At 43.3% G+C, this 17,712-nt stretch overlaps 5 protein-coding genes across 5 annotated transcripts in view; 2 read left to right on the top strand and 3 right to left on the bottom strand.

Moving 5' to 3' along the window:
• Positions 1-32: 32 nt before the first annotated feature.
• On the top strand, positions 33-6,489 carry atad3 (ATPase family AAA domain containing 3). Its single transcript, XM_079470795.1, has 16 exons — positions 33-368; positions 1,987-2,063; positions 2,138-2,239; positions 2,314-2,373; positions 2,982-3,051; positions 3,122-3,287; positions 3,377-3,446; positions 3,521-3,676; positions 3,754-3,810; positions 3,897-4,022; positions 4,097-4,221; positions 4,350-4,401; positions 4,483-4,553; positions 4,634-4,801; positions 5,715-5,823; positions 5,999-6,489. Exons 1-16 carry the CDS (start codon positions 173-175, stop codon positions 6,275-6,277), a joined length of 1,884 nt encoding a protein of 627 aa, XP_079326921.1. The 5' UTR covers positions 33-172; the 3' UTR covers positions 6,278-6,489.
• Positions 6,490-6,672: 183 nt separating this feature from the next.
• tmem240b (transmembrane protein 240b) lies at positions 6,673-9,584 on the bottom strand. The gene is made up of 4 exons (XM_079470803.1): positions 9,258-9,584; positions 9,007-9,113; positions 7,989-8,191; positions 6,673-7,900 (listed from the first exon to the last, which is right to left on the bottom strand). The coding sequence occupies exons 1-4, from the start codon at positions 9,297-9,299 to the stop codon at positions 7,731-7,733; spliced, it is 522 nt and encodes a 173-aa protein (XP_079326929.1). The 5' UTR covers positions 9,300-9,584; the 3' UTR covers positions 6,673-7,730.
• A 347-nt stretch (positions 9,585-9,931) lies between these two features.
• Positions 9,932-15,380, bottom strand: ssu72 (SSU72 homolog, RNA polymerase II CTD phosphatase). Its single transcript, XM_079470802.1, has 5 exons — positions 15,124-15,380; positions 14,515-14,658; positions 11,557-11,696; positions 11,343-11,461; positions 9,932-11,224 (listed from the first exon to the last, which is right to left on the bottom strand). The coding sequence occupies exons 1-5, from the start codon at positions 15,201-15,203 to the stop codon at positions 11,123-11,125; spliced, it is 585 nt and encodes a 194-aa protein (XP_079326928.1). The 5' UTR covers positions 15,204-15,380; the 3' UTR covers positions 9,932-11,122.
• Positions 15,381-15,867: 487 nt separating this feature from the next.
• On the bottom strand, positions 15,868-17,587 carry fndc10 (fibronectin type III domain containing 10). Its single transcript, XM_079470801.1, has one exon. The coding sequence runs from the start codon at positions 17,487-17,489 to the stop codon at positions 16,644-16,646; it is 846 nt and encodes a 281-aa protein (XP_079326927.1). The 5' UTR covers positions 17,490-17,587; the 3' UTR covers positions 15,868-16,643.
• The window catches only part of ora4 (olfactory receptor class A related 4), a gene marked incomplete at both ends in the record, with an annotated part of 1,683 nt that continues 1,458 nt past the window's right edge, over positions 17,488-17,712 (top strand). The window contains 1 exon segment of the mRNA XM_079471952.1: positions 17,488-17,571. Coding sequence (XP_079328078.1) covers positions 17,488-17,571 — 84 coding nt within the window.

Below are 17,712 nucleotides of genomic sequence, written 5' to 3'. Positions count from 1 at the left end.
CACATAATGCGGGGGGGCGTGGCTTCCTCTCTGACCTTCTGAAGGACGAGCGCGTCAGCCAATCAGCAGCTCGTCGCTGTGTCAGGGGAGTGGTGCGCACGCGCAGATTGGCGGCGTCACACGCGTGGAGTGGAAGTGAGTTCAGTGCCCGGTGTCCATCCTCACAGCGATCATGTCGTGGCTGTTCGGGCTCAATAAAGGCCAGAGCGTCGTTCCTCCGGACGGCCCGGTTCCGCCAGCTCCTCCCGCTCCTCCGCCCAGCGGCTCCGGTGGCTCCGGTTCCGACAAACCCAAGGACAAATGGAGCAACTTCGACCCTACGGGACTGGAGCGCGCGGCGCAGGCGGCCAAAGACCTCGACCGATCCCGTAAGTACCGGTGACACGAGACCCCCGGGACCACCGCTCTTACCGTCTCTGTGATCGTACACTGACGTCACGTTTCACGCGTCGCGTCTGAGTATGTGAAGGGCATTGGGTCAAAGGTTACGCCCCCCTCACGTGTCATTGATTTTTCATTCACAAAATACTGCAGGTGTTTACTATAGTAAGAACTGTCGTGCACTGTGGCGTTTACTGTAGTCAGTACTGTAGTGCACTGTGGTGTTTACTGTAGTCAGTACTGTAGTGCACTGTGGCGTTTACCGTAGTCAGTACTGTAGTGCACTGTGGCGTTTACCGTAGTCAGTACTGTAGTGCACTGTGGCGTTTACCGTAGTCAGTACTGAAGTGCACTGTGGCGTTTACCGTAGTCAGTACTGTAGTGCACTGTGGCGTTTACCGTAGTCAGTACTGTAGTGCACTGTGGCGTTTACCGTAGTCAGTACTGTAGTGCACTGTGGCGTTTACCGTAGTCAGTACTGTAGTGCACTGTGGCGTTTACCGTAGTCAGTACTGTAGTGCACTGTGGCGTTTACCGTAGTCAGTACTGTAGTGCACTGTGGCGTTTACCGTAGTCAGTACTGTAGTGCACTGTGGCGTTTACCGTAGTCAGTACTGTAGTGCACTGTGGCGTTTACCGTAGTCAGTACTGTAGTGCACTGTGGCGTTTACCGTAGTCAGTACTGAAGTGCACTGTGGCGTTTACCGTAGTCAGTACTGTAGTGCACTGTGGCGTTTACCGTAGTCAGTACTGTAGTGCACTGTGGCGTTTACCGTAGTCAGTACTGAAGTGCACTGTGGCGTTTACCGTAGTCAGTACTGTAGTGCACTGTGGCGTTTACCGTAGTCAGTACTGTAGTGCACTGTGTCGTTTACCGTAGTCAGTACTGTAGTGCACTGTGGCGTTTACCGTAGTCAGTACTGAAGTGCACTGTGGCGTTTACCGTAGTCAGTACTGAAGTGCACTGTGGCGTTTACCGTAGTCAGTACTGTAGTGCACTGTGGTGTTTACCGTAGTCAGTACTGTAGTGCACTGTGGCGTTTACCGTAGTCAGTACTGTAGTGCACTGTGGCGTTTACCGTAGTCAGTACTGTAGTGCACTGTGGCGTTTACCGTAGTCAGTACTGTAGTGCACTGTGGTGTTTACCGTAGTCAGTACTGTAGTGCACTGTGGCGTTTACCGTAGTCAGTACTGTAGTGCACTGTGGCGTTTACCGTAGTCAGTACTGTAGTGCACTGTGGCGTTTACCGTAGTCAGTACTGTAGTGCACTGTGGCGTTTACCGTAGTCAGTACTGTAGTGCACTGTGGCGTTTACCGTAGTCAGTACTGAAGTGCACTGTGGCGTTTACCGTAGTCAGTACTGTAGTGCACTGTGGCGTTTACCGTAGTCAGTACTGTAGTGCACTGTGGCGTTTACCGTAGTCAGTACTGAAGTGCACTGTGGCGTTTACCGTAGTCAGTACTGTAGTGCACTGTGGCGTACCTGAATCTTGACTCTGATAGGGTGTAAAATACTCTTGTCTCTGCGGCATTATTTGGTAGTTTTCTATAGTAAATTCTCAAGTGTACTACAGTATTTCTTCATGCCAGTCTGTGATTGCAGGTCATGCCAAAGAGGCGCTGGATCTCTCTCGCATGCAGGAGCAGACGGTACAGATGGAACATCAGGTCAAGATGAAGGTACAAAGCCAGATGTGTCAACACAACACCCTGAACACTCATTGGTCAGTTGTGTAATATGTGTGTGCGTGCAGGAGTACGAGGCGGCTCTGGAGCAGCTGAAGGGCGATCAGATCCGCACTCAGGGAGAAGAGCGCAGGAAAACCCTGAACGAGGAAACCAAACAGCATCAGGCGGTAAGAGAAGCGCTCCAGCATTTGAATGACCGTCTGAGAGTGTGACATCACTGATCATGTGACTGTTTCCACAGAGAGCTCAGTATCAGGATAAACTCGCCCGACAGCGATACGAGGACCAGCTGCGACAGCAGGTACGCATTTGTTCACCTGATGTTTAATTAAAGGTGATCTGATGTTAAACTAAGGTCAACCTACTGCTGGGGGGTATGACCATAAATGAATATAACAGTTTTCCCCGATTTATACTGGTTTCCGGTACATGGCGGTTTGAGAGAGGAAATACTGCAGTTGATTAACTTAATGCCCTTTTATACTGTCATGGTGAGTGAATATTGTAGAACAATTCCAAACTAGTATTATATACCTAGGTTTATAAGTCCCACAAAATGATGGTTTGTAAAGAGATGATGAAGTGAAGGAATCAGGATGCATGACAGTTGCAGTCAAAATACAGAACCTTTTAATCGTGCAAATTTCTCAAACAACTTGTAACTACACAATGTAGATAATCCCCTTCAACTATAATAACTGCAAAGTTTAGACTTCTGTTACAACTGAATTGCATACATAATATTTAAGAAAATAAATGGAGAACAGCGCTCGAAATGAACTTTTTTCCTTGATAGCACTGGTGCTCCCGAAAATGAATATCATGGTCTGTCTGAGTAGTTGAATACAAAATAGTGACCTGAGCTCTGCGACACGTTAACATTGTCTGCACTGTTGTGTTGTTCTGCAGCAAATGCTAAACGACGAGAACCTGCGCAAACAAGAGGATTCAGTTCAGAAGCAGGAGGCCATGAGGAAAGGTGTGTGTCACTCCAGCGCTGCATCCTGTCTGATTACCTATGTGGTCCTTAACAAATGCTGTTCCTATAGCAACCATCGAGCACGAGATGAAACTGCGACACAAGAATGAAATGTTGCGTGTGGAGGCGGAGTCAAAAGCTCGAGGTCGCGTTGAGAGAGAGAACGCTGACATCATCCGAGAACAAATTCGACTGAAGGCGGTCGAACACAGACAGACAGTATTAGAGTCCATACGGTAAACACACACACACACGCAACACAAGTTACACAATCATCTGTCAATAATAAATGTGTAATGAAGTGTTTGTGTGTGTTTTTGTGTAGAACTGCAGGTGCTGTGTTTGGTGAAGGCTTCAGGGCGTTTATATCAGACTGGGATAAAGTCACAGCTACAGTAAAGTCTCCTCTCATCTCTCTGTCATACTGCTGAATGTGTTGTGTGTATTGATTGTGTTGTTGTTCCTGTAGGTGGCAGGGCTGACGCTGTTGGCTGTGGGTGTTTACTCCGCTCGGAACGCCACCGCTGTGGCCGGCCGCTACATCGAGGCTCGCTTAGGAAAACCATCGCTGGTGCGAGAGACGTCCCGGTTAACTGTGATGGAAGCGCTCAAACACCCCGTCAAGGTATGAGATGAGCCTGACACCATGGCTTCCTGTGCAGACAGGAAGTGATTTGTGACAGGTGTGTGTGTGTGTTTCAGGTGGTGAAGCGTTTGAAGAGTAAACCGCAGGATGCTCTGGAGGGAGTCGTGCTCAGCGTGAGTTGTGTTTATTACAGTGTAACATTTCACACTGATGTATGTGAGTGAGTTTGTGTAATCTCTGATCTCCTGCGTCTGCGCAGCCGACTCTAGAGGAGCGTGTGCGTGACATCGCCATAGCAACCAGAAACACCAGACAGAACCGAGGTCTGTACCGCAATATTCTGATGTACGGCCCGCCGGGAACAGGAAAAACTCTCTTCGCTAAGGTAACACACACACACAAGTGTTTCTGATTGGACGGCAGGTTGTGTAACCGCTCCTGATGTGTCTCTGTGAGCAGAAGCTGGCAACGCATTCTGGGATGGATTATGCCATCATGACAGGTGGTGATGTGGCACCGATGGGTCGTGATGGAGTGACAGCCATGCACAAAGTGTTTGATTGGGCTGGAACGAGCAAACGCGGGTGAGACACATGTCACAAATCACAAAAATCATCTTAATGATTGTAACAAGGATTTTTTTAAATGAATGTTTACATGTTTCTGAGGAGATTGGTGTGAATCTTACCGTGTGTGTGTTTTGTGTGCACAGGCTGCTGTTGTTTGTGGATGAAGCTGACGCATTCCTGCGCAAAAGATCCACTGTAAGACTTCTGTTTCATTCTCCCTAGTGTTAATACTGCACATGTGGTGTGTGCGTCTGTAACACTGTGTGTGTGTTTCAGGAGAAGATCAGTGAGGATCTACGAGCGACTTTAAATGCATTCCTGTATCGCACTGGAGAACAGAGCAACAAGTAAACCTCTCTCTTGCTCTCTCTGTCGCTGATGATCTTTCAGACAGACAGATGATGATGTTCTGTGTGTTTTTGTGCAGGTTCATGCTGGTGTTGGCCAGTAATCAGCCTGAGCAGTTTGATTGGGCGATAAACGACAGAATCGACGAGATTGTGAACTTCATGCTGCCTGGACCGGAGGAGAGAGAGCGTCTTGTGCGCCTTTACTTTGATCGATATGTGCTGGAACCTGCCACTGGAGGCCGACAGTGAGTCACACTCACCACTGATGACATCACTGCAATACATACTGTTATATATTATATGAGGCACATAGTGTGATACTGTATGCCACAATGCAATGCGCTTTAATGTCAACATTTAGTGTGAGAACTGAACATCCAGTTGTGTTACTACAAATACAATCGCATATGTATGTATACACTGCTCAGACAAATCTAAGGAACTCTTTTTAATCGGAGTATAGCATCAAGTCATTTAAACTCCTGGCATATTGATCTGGTCAGTTAAGTAGCACAGGGTTTTTTTTATTCAATTTCAGCTGCTTCGGTGTTAATGAAATTTTACAGGTGGAGGCCATTAACACTTTTTTCCCCTGCTCATCTTTTCTGGTTGTTTTTCATGAGTTTTCCATTTGGCTAGTGTCACTACTGATAGCATGAGGCGATACCTGGACCCTAGAGAGGTTGCACTTTCAGTCCAACTGCTCCAGGATGGCAGACTGTCCAGGAGCTCAGTACTGCCCTGGTCCAGATCTGGGAGGAAATACCCCACGACACCATCCGTCGTCTCATTAGGAGCCTGTGGGGTCATACAAACTACTGAGTACCATTTTGAGTTGCTGCAATGAAATTTCAGAAAAATGGACTAGCATCCTCTTTACTTTCATTTTCAGGGTGTCTTTCACTTCAGCCCTCTGTAGGTTGATAATTTTCATTTCCGTTCAACGATGTGGCATCCCTGCGTTCCTAACACATTACCCAGTCCATATTAGTATAGATATCGAGCATGATATTTTTATCCATTGAGATCTGATGTGTTTTCAAAGTGTTCCTTTATCTTTTGAGCAGTGTATATGTGAAGTGTAAAGAGTTTGTGTCTGTGTGAAGATCACAACAGATGGTGTTTGTCTATGCTGATGATTCAAAACTGTGTGTGCAGGAGGTTGAAACTGGCTCAGTTTGATTACGGACTAAAATGTACGGATATCGCCAAGCGAGTGGACGGCATGTCTGGGCGAGAGATCTCCAAACTGGGAGTGGCTTGGCAGGTGTGTATCTACTGTAGCATCACCGAAAAGAACTGTAGACCAATTGAAACTCAAAGTCAATATAAAAATACACAAACTTTCATCCAAAGTAACTTACAAATAAAGTCCAACAAAACAACTGACAGTCACTGACTCTGCAGAAGTGGCTCATGGGTAATTGTGTGTTTGTTTTTAGGCGGCGGCATACTCATCAGAGGACGGAGTACTGACGGAAGCCATGATTGACGCACGTGTTGAGGACGCCATCCGTCAGCACCGACAGAAGATGGACTGGCTGCACGGTGAGGGCGTCCTGGACAACGAGGGTCGAGCGCTCCATGCTCCAGAGATCCACAGTAAGGGCAGTAAGATGGGCATCTCACCCACGCTGACGTCACAGCTGGAAAAACCTAACGCTGACGCTACAAACGACACAAAGCGAGAGCCGTCCGCTAAAGACGGGACTCCAGTTTAACCTTCAGTCTGTCCTGTGTATTAACAGAATCAAAGCGAATAAAATGAAACTAACGTTCTTCAGTGTGTGTTTGTGGAGTTTGTGCGGGCAGACTGATGTCTGTGTAACATTAATGTATAAAAATGAAATTCACTGTTAGTAATCACAAACTGAAAACAAGTTTGATAATGTAATGTTGATAATGACAGTAAAACAAGTTTAATTTCCCATGATGTCTGTTCTTCATATCTGATTCTTACTTCTTTAAACAAACTAATGATGCAAATACGACAATAAAAAACACATTTCAATAGCTATTAGTAAACTATTCAACCGATTTTCTTGTCTAAATGAAGATCAAATGATCATGAGTTTAGTTGTAACATTCTCTGTGTTGTGAAAACTGAAGCTGGTTTGAGATTCATCACACGAGTCACTTTAATGTGTAACAAACACAGATTACAAACATCACACGCTTTCATGCGTCACTAAACATTCAAATACTTTCCTGTGGCCTTCAATAGGCTGTAATTACTAAAGATTAATCCGCATTAGGGATGCACGATAATTTATTGGTCATATCTGTATCGTATCGGCCGATAATACAAATTAAGGTAAATCAAAAATGATTTCCTCTGGTTAAACTTCAGCTGCTCACAGTTATAATCCAGTACACTTCTGTGTTTCTGTCGTGATCATTCACTTACTGATATTAGCAAAACATTGTTTATGTAGAGACAGTATTTATGAATGTGTACATTATAGGAACAAAAGCATATTGTTTGAATCAGACTGCTGTCTGAATGCTTTCTGTCTTTAGACCTGTATGTTTAACTGGTGTTAGCTGTGTCCTGGTGGTTAGAGAGTTGGGCTTGTGATCAGAAGGTTTGAATCTCAGTGTCAGCAGGTCATGACTGAAGTGCCCTTGATCAAGACACCTTACCCCTGATTGCTCTGCAGTAATGTGACACTGTAAATAAACTACTTCTAAGTCACTTTGGATAAAAGCGTCTGCCAAATGAATAAATGTAACGGTTACCTTGTGTTCTGCAGTCAATGTTTTCATATAAAAGCAGTCGCCACTTTTTGCCTTTTGTTTCAGTCTCAGGAAATGTTGTATTAATATCTAGATACTGTATATCTTCCAATATATCGGTTATCGACATCCAATGTTAAAGAATCATCGGCTAGTGTTATCGGTCAAAATGTACACATCGGTGCATCCCTACCCAGCATGCCGTGTTTCTAAAACGGACACTGTTTCCCAGTACACAAATATTCTATAAAATGCAAACCCACCCTCGATGAAGTGCCGTACCCCTACAAAACAAACACAGAAATCCTGTGAAAAACACAGCAAGCAGGAACACAGAATATGCCGAGAGACTCCGGTAACGTCCTGTCTCACACTACACACAGTAGAAATCCAGTGGACGGCTGTTGTGTAGTGCTGACATACAGTGGTGTGTTTGTGTCAGAGTCTGCGAGGGCTCGGGTGGCCGTTGTGATAGAGCTTCTGTTTGACGTGTACCACGTTATTTCCAGAATCTTCTGTCCTGCGGGTTTGCAGACGTCTGCGCAGCTCTCGCAGGTTCCACACACGGGACACCCATCGCCACGAGCGCCACAGCTCGCCATCCGCACCTGAGAGACGACGACAACATCACAACCAATGAAATCAAACCGAGTTTTCTGACTTAAGCTCAGGAAGTGATTTAGGCGGCTGTTTCACCGGCATGTCTGTTGGACCTCCAGAATCTCAGGGCGTAATGAAACGCTCTGTCCAGCCACAACAACAGCCAGCTGATACAGAAACCCATCAGAAGGCCCAGAACCAGATCCAGCTCCTGTTTGCTTACGCTGTGACTCGTAGAGGAAGAAATGGAGGTACCAGAGACGGATCCCTCGTACGGGATCACATACTCCACGTGATGCCTTCGGGACAGAAACGATCATCAAATTAAAAAAAACATTTGTGTGCGATTTCTCAAAATAACGTCCTGTTTGTCAGGTGTGTGTTTTAATCTTGCCAATTTACCATTAACACTATATTCAATCTTCATTCGATGAACAAACTAACCGAAGCTACACTGTGAAACATCTCTCCTTTTGACACTCCATTTTCACAGTTGTAATATCGCGGTTCAGTTAAATCACACGTACACCTCGATTCATTCCTCAAACGCTCGAGTTTTTTCCCAACTGCTGCTGACGAATTAAAGACATAAATACTTACATGACGTCACCTGCTGCATTTTCTGCTGATGAATGTGATCATCAACAAACACCAAAATCATGTCTTTATTTATTTGTATCAACATGTTGTGTCGACACACACCGCACACACCCGTCTGTCTGTATGTGCGCCGCGCGCTCTTTTCCAGCACGCGCTTTCTCCTCAGCTCTGAAAACCCGCGAATACGCATGATTTAAAAACTAACGGACATCTCTCTGCATTCCATTGACTTGAATTTAGCCATTTCTTTATTTCTCTCTTTACTCGATAACTAACAGATATGAGTGAGAATTCATATATATTATGGTGATTTCAGAACGATTTAAAACTTCACAGATGGGTTTAACGTAAAACAGCACCCATGAGAGAAGCTTGATTGTCGGGAATGTTCTGAGAACCAGAAACCATTTCTATTTCGGTTCAGAAAACATTCCGAGCTGACCAAAAACAAACCTGACCACGACTGGGATGTAAATGTCTTGTATAATGTTCATGTAGGTTAGGTGTGGGTTACCTGCCGCACGAGCAGTGACACACGCGCTCAGGTCCACGCATGCGCGGCAGGATGAAGTTGTGAAATCGGTCCAGAAACGCGTTCATGTCGGACATAAACACGATGGCCTGGAAAACACCAAAACTACTGCCATTTCCCAGCGATTAGTGCTTAACATTGTATTTCAACATGATCGTCCACAGAAAAATACAAAATGAGCTATAAAGTTCAGCTGCAGCTCCTCAGCAGGTTCCTCACACATATCTTCTTACCAGAACCAGAACCGTTCCAGTCACCACCAACATCATCTTCATCACAGTCCACAGATCATCCTTTACAAAGCAATCCACGAATCATAAACAGCGCCACCAACGTCATCTTCATCTTCCTAGCAGTCCGCGGATCTTTCAGCGTCACCTTTCTCACAGGTGCAGCACTGGACGTGAACGTGTTATCGGACTGTCAGCATCAGATGTCTCACCTGCGGCTCGGGTGCTTTTCTTCATCGTGTCTGCCGCGGCGCGTCCACGGTGCGAGTCCGCCCGCCTTCACCATAACGCGTCGTGTTTATTTCCACTCGCTCCAGCAGAAAGCAGCGAGTCACGCGGTGCGCGTCAGATGTGATGTGTAAGTGATCTGATGTTCTGCTCGAGTGTATCAGATCTCAGATCAGCCCATTAGCTTAATGAGAAAACCCTGCGTCACACTCATCTGGAATATCAGACCCACGGCACGCGGGTCTTCAACACAAACGCACAGTAAATACCGCGATGTCGCCACGTGTTTTATCGTGGCATTACAGTGTTCTTACTCAACGTTAGGTGTACTTTAGCATTTCTCGCTGAACAGTAAACAAAGGCATCATATGCATTTACGCTGCAGACAAAAATACGTCATATGAATGTTTTTCCAAAATTCCCTTTAAATTATGAAACATTTCATTTTGAAATGTAATGTTTTAATCACGTTTTAGCAATGACATAGCCTAAATGACTCCAAAAAATGTTTACCACTTCTGTTAGATCATTAGATGGGAAAAATAGTTCCTGTGGGAGTAGAAATGGTTTGAACTCCTATCCGTGGGTCTCTCGTGGTAATGTGTTGGGTTCTATTGTTTGATGGATGTGCACAAACAAAAAACAATTCAATTCTACTGGAATAAAATGTTATAATGGTACTCAGCTAATTATTACTATTAGTTAGTTTCAGTTGTTTTCAGCAGGGTCAGCATGATTTTTAGATAAGTACTTATATTACTGTCACTTTGCATATTTATCATAGTTGTACAACTGGTATCCTAAGCAAAATTAATTATTTTGGAATAGCATGCAAACACTATAGCATTTATATGAAACTGCTCAATATCATGATATTTGTCTCTGACACGGCAATAGAAAAACATCACGATGACTTGAGTTTCACTGACTTGAGTTTTATTCATTCATTCGTTCGCTCACTTATAGTGCAATATTTACAAGAATAATATCAGGCACTCTGGGCTGCTTCAGGTACATTTAAAGAAACGTCCTTTCATTTACAAAATTAAAGAAAAACTAAACAAAACACTCAAGCCCAATATTTCAAGTCTCATGTTTAAATAACTGAAATAAACTCATGAGAAAATCAAAAGCTAGGATCACATCCAGAGTTAAACATCATGAGTTACAAACTAGTCAAATACAGACCGGTCTCAACCAAACCCTGGAGTTGATTGATGCTGAACGTCTGAGGGTTTTCTTGAGACCGGCTGTCATGTATTTACACACAGATCAGCTCTAATCTGACACCAAACACCATTCAGATGTTAGTCTCAGCCTAGAACCGTTCCGAGTCCGCATCATTTCCCCTAATCGTTCATTCAGTTCCACTAACAGACCAATCACACGCTGTGATGTGGCAGAAATCAATCAATGATCAATGTTTAACCCTCAATGTTTCTCTCCAGACGGCATGCAGAGACAGACGTCGACCGTAAACAGAAGGACAAGAGAGAGACTCTCTCACCCAACTGCTTATATATATACGTGTGTGTGTGTCACGTGACTGTATGTAAATGAGGGCTGTCATGCCTGTTCTCTGCTGCCATGGCAACAAGCCTGAGTGTGTTCAGTACGAGGGGGCTTAATGTGTGTTTGTGTCAGTAGAAACAGACGGTGTGTAGGAACGGTCTGTGGCTTTTCTCCTCAAACTCCTGCAGAAGTTCATCGATTTCATTCTCCATATCATCAGTGTGTTGAATCTGAAACAGCAGAACAGAAACATCCTCAAAACACCATAGCAAACAATAACAAACAAACATCGCAGCCTTTTTCACACCCGAAGTCTTCATGTCACAGCCATTCATGTTTAACACTCACACACTGGCAGACTTCACAGATGAGAAACGCTCCCAGCGTGGCTTCTTCGTGATTATCCTGAATGTCCACGTTTATGACATGAACCGACTGAAAGGTTTCCTGCTCACGAGAGTTCAGATCTGACACAGAGAGAGAGAGACACACATCAATCACACTCAGAGAGAGAGACAGATGACAACAGGTGACATGATGTTGAGATGCAAGTGTCGCTCACCCTCCAGCACCTGATCATAGACTCTCTCTTCACACGTGATGACCAGGTCAAACTGATCCTTGCAGTTCTGGAAACGTTCCGGTCGCGATTTAATGCGCTTGTTGCGTTCTAACATATGTAAGATGCCATTCTGTGTGTATCTGATGAGTTCAAAGGTCAAGGAAAGCTAAATATACAGAGAAAAGAAACCAACACAGACTCTAGTCTCACACAAACAGCACGTATGCAAAGGGTTAATGATGATGCTTCCTTCTCTCATGAGGTTACAACACAAAAAAACAAAAACATTACTGCCCTCTACTGGTCGACATAAACCTGTCAACGAAACAAAGCCCAACCACAAAACATCACTCCTAAATGACACAATACTGTCCATCTCATAACATGTGTGACGATACTGTTATGTGAGAGTATATGAACATCATCTCTATAAACTCACTGTGTCCTGATGAAGTGTGTGTGACGCATCATACGGCTCATGACAGCAGGCAGAATTATAAACACACTTCAGGGGATCTGTGTTTTCAGTGCATGTTAACACATGATGTTATCATGATGAAGCACACAGAATCATTTCCATTAGGGCTGTGCAATATTAAGGAAAAATGCAATAGCATGCTAAATAATGCGATACGATATTTTAATTGTTTTAAAATATATTAAAGAAATTAAATTTCAAACATATATTTCACATTATTTAAAGAAAAAGAAACCATCACTTCAACTCCTGAAAGTGAACAGCCATGTTTTACTGTCGCATTAAACGAATCTGACATTTTGTAAACAAAAATTAATTGATTTGCGTCAGAGCAGAGTCACGCATGCATATCCCAACTAACATCCGTGTGCCAGATAGATCCTATACTCTCAGCATCCATCTAAAACTTTGACCAGACGGATTAAGAATTAAATATAGCTCATTTACAAATCATTGCGGTATGCACATGTGCAATATTTTGATAATATTGCACAGCCCTAATTTCCACACACCTCTTAGTTTGATGATAAACACGCAGTCACAGTAATTCACATCAACAACACAAACATCCTATAATGGGTTTGGTTTCAATCATAAAGTCACCCTCATGTTTTATTAATAAACCAAGGGACGTGTCGATGTGATTTTCTGTGCTCAGCGGAGCTAAACATGCACCGAATATTCCTTCAAAAGTACAAATTCTTATGACTTCTTTTCTCTAGAGACATAAGGCTCTCCTGTACGGTCCATTTAAACTTAGAAATTGAATTAAATTAGGAAAACAAATATTGCAATAATATTTGATAAAAGTCTTAATAATTTCTTTTACAGGTTACTTACAATCTAAATCTAGCTCTTATGCAGGTCTGAAAAAACTATAAAGCATCTGAAAGTCAAAAGTGATGTATGAAAAAACTAATGTTAAATCATAAATATCACATTCAGGGTTGAGGGCTTCCTTAACTCAGAATATCCATCACTACCACACTTTTCAATAGATTCTCTATTTAATTTACATTTTGCAGCGAATGCTCTCACACACAAACACTTTTAGTCCATAAACTACACTATCTGGTGATTCAATGATTTGAAACGAATGCTTCTGTTAAACATACCAGTGACATTTTACAGCAAGATTGCATTTGTAAACTTTAGTTGAGGTTAATTAATGCATTTTATACAATGTTCTGTTTGAATACTGGATTCTGATTGGCCTTTAACACATGGGCAGCTCCAGTCAGTTTGATTACATTTGAAATGAACTGAGAGAATAACAAATTTATTCAGCGGTCTGATCTAAAGCTACACTGTTAACATCAATAACAGCTTTAACTTGGCTAATGACCATGATATAAGCGGGATAATCCACAGCTAGCCATCCACCTTGAGTCGGGTGGTTCTTGGCCTACATGTCATGCATTAAAAACCCTTTAACGCACGTCTAGCTGTGGATTAGGGTTATAAACACTTTTATCAAATATTATTGCGATATTGCCTTACTTAGCATTTCCTGAAATTTATTTTAAATCAAAAGTTGTATCTGTGGACATCAGTTGAACCAACATGAATAATTAATACGGTTCGTAATTAGTTTATTTTAGTTAAAGCATTAATCAATGTTACCAAACACAATCTGACTGCAAAGCGTTAGCAAATTTTGAAACTGAATTTCAATATATAAATTAAAAATCTTGATACCTCAACAATGCCTTAAGTTCAGTTCTAAAGTGCAAGTTTGGTGTACGCAAGATCTTTGTCCATTACACAAAAGCTCACACTAACACGCCTGAGAGAACTCACTGATCATCAGAATCGTGCGAATCACTCGATGACCCACTTCTGTGTGAAACTGATGAATCTGTCCAGAGTGTCTTTACTGTATAATACTCATAGAAGAATTCTGTCATCATTCATTCTCTTGAAATGTGAAAGGTCCACAGGTTTCTTTATTTTTCAGAACACAACAGAAGATATTTTGAAGAATGTTGATCATCAAACAACACTGAACTTCCATTGTGTGAACACAAAACCACCGAGACATTTCTCAAAATATCTTCTGTTGTGTTCCACTGGAGTAAGAGAATAAATGTTGCGTTTTGACTGAACTGTTCCTAATCTTAATTTTCCCATATTTATATTTCAAACAAAAGAAGTCGATCCCTATGAAACGAGTTAGTTGTGTTTTCAACAGCGTTGTGCACAAACTAAAAGTTGCTAGATGTACAATCATGACTCCCGAGCCTCTTCACCACCTCACATCCCTTTCCTTCAGATAAAAGATCAGCTTTCTGTCCCCAAAAACAATCACGGTTTCGAAATCATATCCTCTGGTTAACTTGCTCTCTAAACTCTTACTGCGATCTGGCATGTGACGTGAGTTTGGCTTAGACCCCATCATCTCTGTGTAACAGGGGGCTTGTCTGAGATCTGTTAACCTGAATGTGTTGCGGTGGCGCACAGGTGTGTGTATCTAGGGATACAGTTCCTTGTCTTTGCGGACCAAATCGTTGTACATCTGCTCATAAGTGGTTTTAAAGTCATAAATGTTGGGTTTGTCCGGAGCCGGTCCAGGCAGCTTCACATGAGTCCCTGTGCCGAAGGAACGCACATCAAACCCTCGCTTGCTGTAAAGATAACAGAGAGACAATGAAACACATGACATCATCAGCAGAACACAAGGAACCTTCTGAGTCCTGAAGTCACTTACCCCAGACCTGATATCTACACTAACATGATCTAATAGGGTAATATTGTTTTAATAGTAGTCTACTTAGAAGTCTCGTCTAATACTGTGGTAGATTTATATTTTGTTTTTACTATCTGGTAGCACCACAGTACTTTGTCAGGTCATCATTTCAGAAATATTTTAAATAATTGTTTCTCTGACTTGTTTATCCAGAATTTTCTGGTTTTTTTAGCGTCATGCGGTTGTAATACAAATACACGTTGGTTTTCCTTCGTGTTTCTGGACGAACTGAGTTTATTCTCTTTAAACGATTCTCGTGCTCGGTTCGCGTTTATAACTGCCGAAGCGGTGAGGTGGACGTCAGCCCGGGCGCTCGTGCGGGTCGTTTGTTCCGGGTCGTTACCTCAGGATGTTGTGCGCTTCCATACTGCGGTTCTGGTTGCTGGAGCACACGACCGCGACACGCAGTGGATCCACCGGCATGGCTATCTAAAGGCCGGCGTAAGTTTGACGGGGTTCGAGAGGGTCGACGAGAGCTCGCTGGACGGTTCTGCTCTGATCCGCTGACGGGAAGAAAATGGCGGATGAGCTGCGCAGCTGCCTGATTGACGTCACAATACGAGGCGGGGAGAGGGGGCGGGGACTAATCAAAACGGCAACATTACATTACACACATTTGTCTGTTATTATTACAACCAAAATCATTTGTATGACAAACCTTTAGATAAAATCATGTCCTCTTTGCTTAATCTATTCATTAGTTTAGGCAAGTTTCATATTCACAATTGTCGATGGTCAAAAAACACACCAAACTTTACACATTTTAAATTTGAGCTCTGTCAATATTTTGAAACATTAAAGGGTGTAAGGAACACTAAAGCTTTGAATTTCAAATATCTTTAGACTTCTTATTTTTTGTATGTTAATCTGAATACCCTTGTGTATGTTGTTTTTATTATCTTTTCTCTCTTATGCTATGTTTTTGTTGTTATTATTGTAGTTTTTGTATTTGTCTCATGTTTTTGTTGTTGTTAATTAAGCATTAATAAAAATAAATTAATCGTGAAACAAAATTACAACCAAAAACCATTTTGTATAAATATTTTTACCAATTAAAAATAATAACCCACCACAATTTCGTAATTAAATGTATCTCTTTATTGACACATAAGGTTTGTAATACAGAGGAATAAAAGCACAGTATTTAAATGACCGACCGGTCACCCAGTTCTCATTTTGGTGGTTATTACTCTATAAGAGAGCGGAGAGAGTTGTGTAAAGATAAGGCATACTGTAAATTATTGGATTTGACACGCACACAACATTACAGTACAAAACTATACGGCATCCCTCTCAAAAAGTAAAGCAGTTTTTCCTTCTCACTTAAGCAAAGTCTTCACGTTCGGTTTTACAGACCAGAACACATATTCATCTAACAATGTGTCTAAATATCACAGTTTTTCTGGTGAATGAGATGATTAAACGAGAGATGAAGAATGTTCAAGAGAGTGAAGGGTGTGTGTGGCTGTGTTCAGAATATCATCCTGCTGTACTGTAATACAATTGTTGCTGCTGTTCACATAAAATACATCGATTTCACCATTTAGTTCCATCATAGTTTCTCATTTCCAGTGCAAAGAATACATTATACTGTAATTTTGAGTAAAACAAAGATGGTGATAAAGGCTAAAAATGCAAAATAAGCCAACGTGCCAAACTGATAAAATGGTGTTTAAATGATTAAGGTGGAATGTTTCACTGTGCATTATTCAGTAAACAGTACTGCATTCTGAACACAGCCTGTACGCTTGTGTAGTGTGCGTAGATGATGTGTTGAAGACAAACACCTCAGGAACAGTGTCGCAGTTTTACATGAATCCTGCAATTCATGTCTGATCCTGAGCTCACGAGTGTGTGTTTGTTTCACAGGTGTGTGTGTAAGTGTGATCTGTGCGTGTGCTGTGCGCTGAGCGTGTGTTGTGGATTCATGATGTTTTCTGTGATGTAGGCCACCAGGAGACAGATGATGACCAGCATCACGCAGATGGCCCCCCCCACTGTTGTCATGGCGATAACGATGTCCTGCATCCCGTTGGGCGCGAGGCTGAACTCCACGCAGGCTTCGGGCCGGTCGGAGGCGTAGGGCCGCACGCAGAGGCGGTAGGGCACGTCCGTGTGCAGTTCATTGAGTAAATAATCCCTGCAGCTGCTGCCCAAGTGCACCTCGGCGCATTCAAACTGCATGTAGCTGCCGTTCCACCAGCAGCTGAGCTTGAAGCCGCCCGTCTGACCCCGTCTCTTAGGTAGGGCGCTAGAGTCCTGGGGCACGTGATCTGGGATGGTCCACTGAACGAACACGCTGCTGTTGTACAGAATATTGGCTGTGAGTCGCCCGTCGGGTGACCTCACCTGTCGACACGATGATTGGGGGCATCTGAAGTCGGACAGTGTGTACCGAAAACACAAACGCCCCGGGTCACCTGCGCTTAGGGTGCGGTACGCGCACAGTGGCCCAATTTCCCCCTCGGAGGCCAAAGCGGGCCTCGCTCTACTGCTGTTGTGCTGTAGCTTTGGTATCAGCTCGATGTTTGATTTATTGATACCCAGAGTGTCTGTGTTTATGAACGTATTCATATTATTACTGTCGGCGGTTTCATATTGCGATGAACGGACGGCGGTGGTCCGGTTCGGTAAAGCTAAACTCCCGGTGCTGACGAACACCAGAAGAGCACAGCAGCGGACGATATCCGATCCCTGGCGGCGTGTCATGTCTGATCGGACGGCTTTATATATTCAGACACGACGGACAGATGCGCAAAATAACGGCGCGCGGGCGGTCGCCATCACACCGGTGCGCGAGACGACCTGCAGAAAAACAGCCAGAAACAAATGAACGGACCGAACCATACAGAGAACACAATCACGTGAACAATTGTCGCACAGACATTCGGACAACGAGCGTTTTATTGTTAATTAAAATAGAAACTGATAC

Source organism: Barbatula barbatula (assembly GCF_947034865.1).
Source record: "Barbatula barbatula genome assembly, chromosome: 13".
Lineage (NCBI taxonomy): Eukaryota > Metazoa > Chordata > Actinopteri > Cypriniformes > Nemacheilidae > Barbatula > Barbatula barbatula.
The sequence above is the reverse complement of the archived record's forward strand: the minus strand, read 5'-3'. Positions and strand labels throughout refer to the sequence as shown.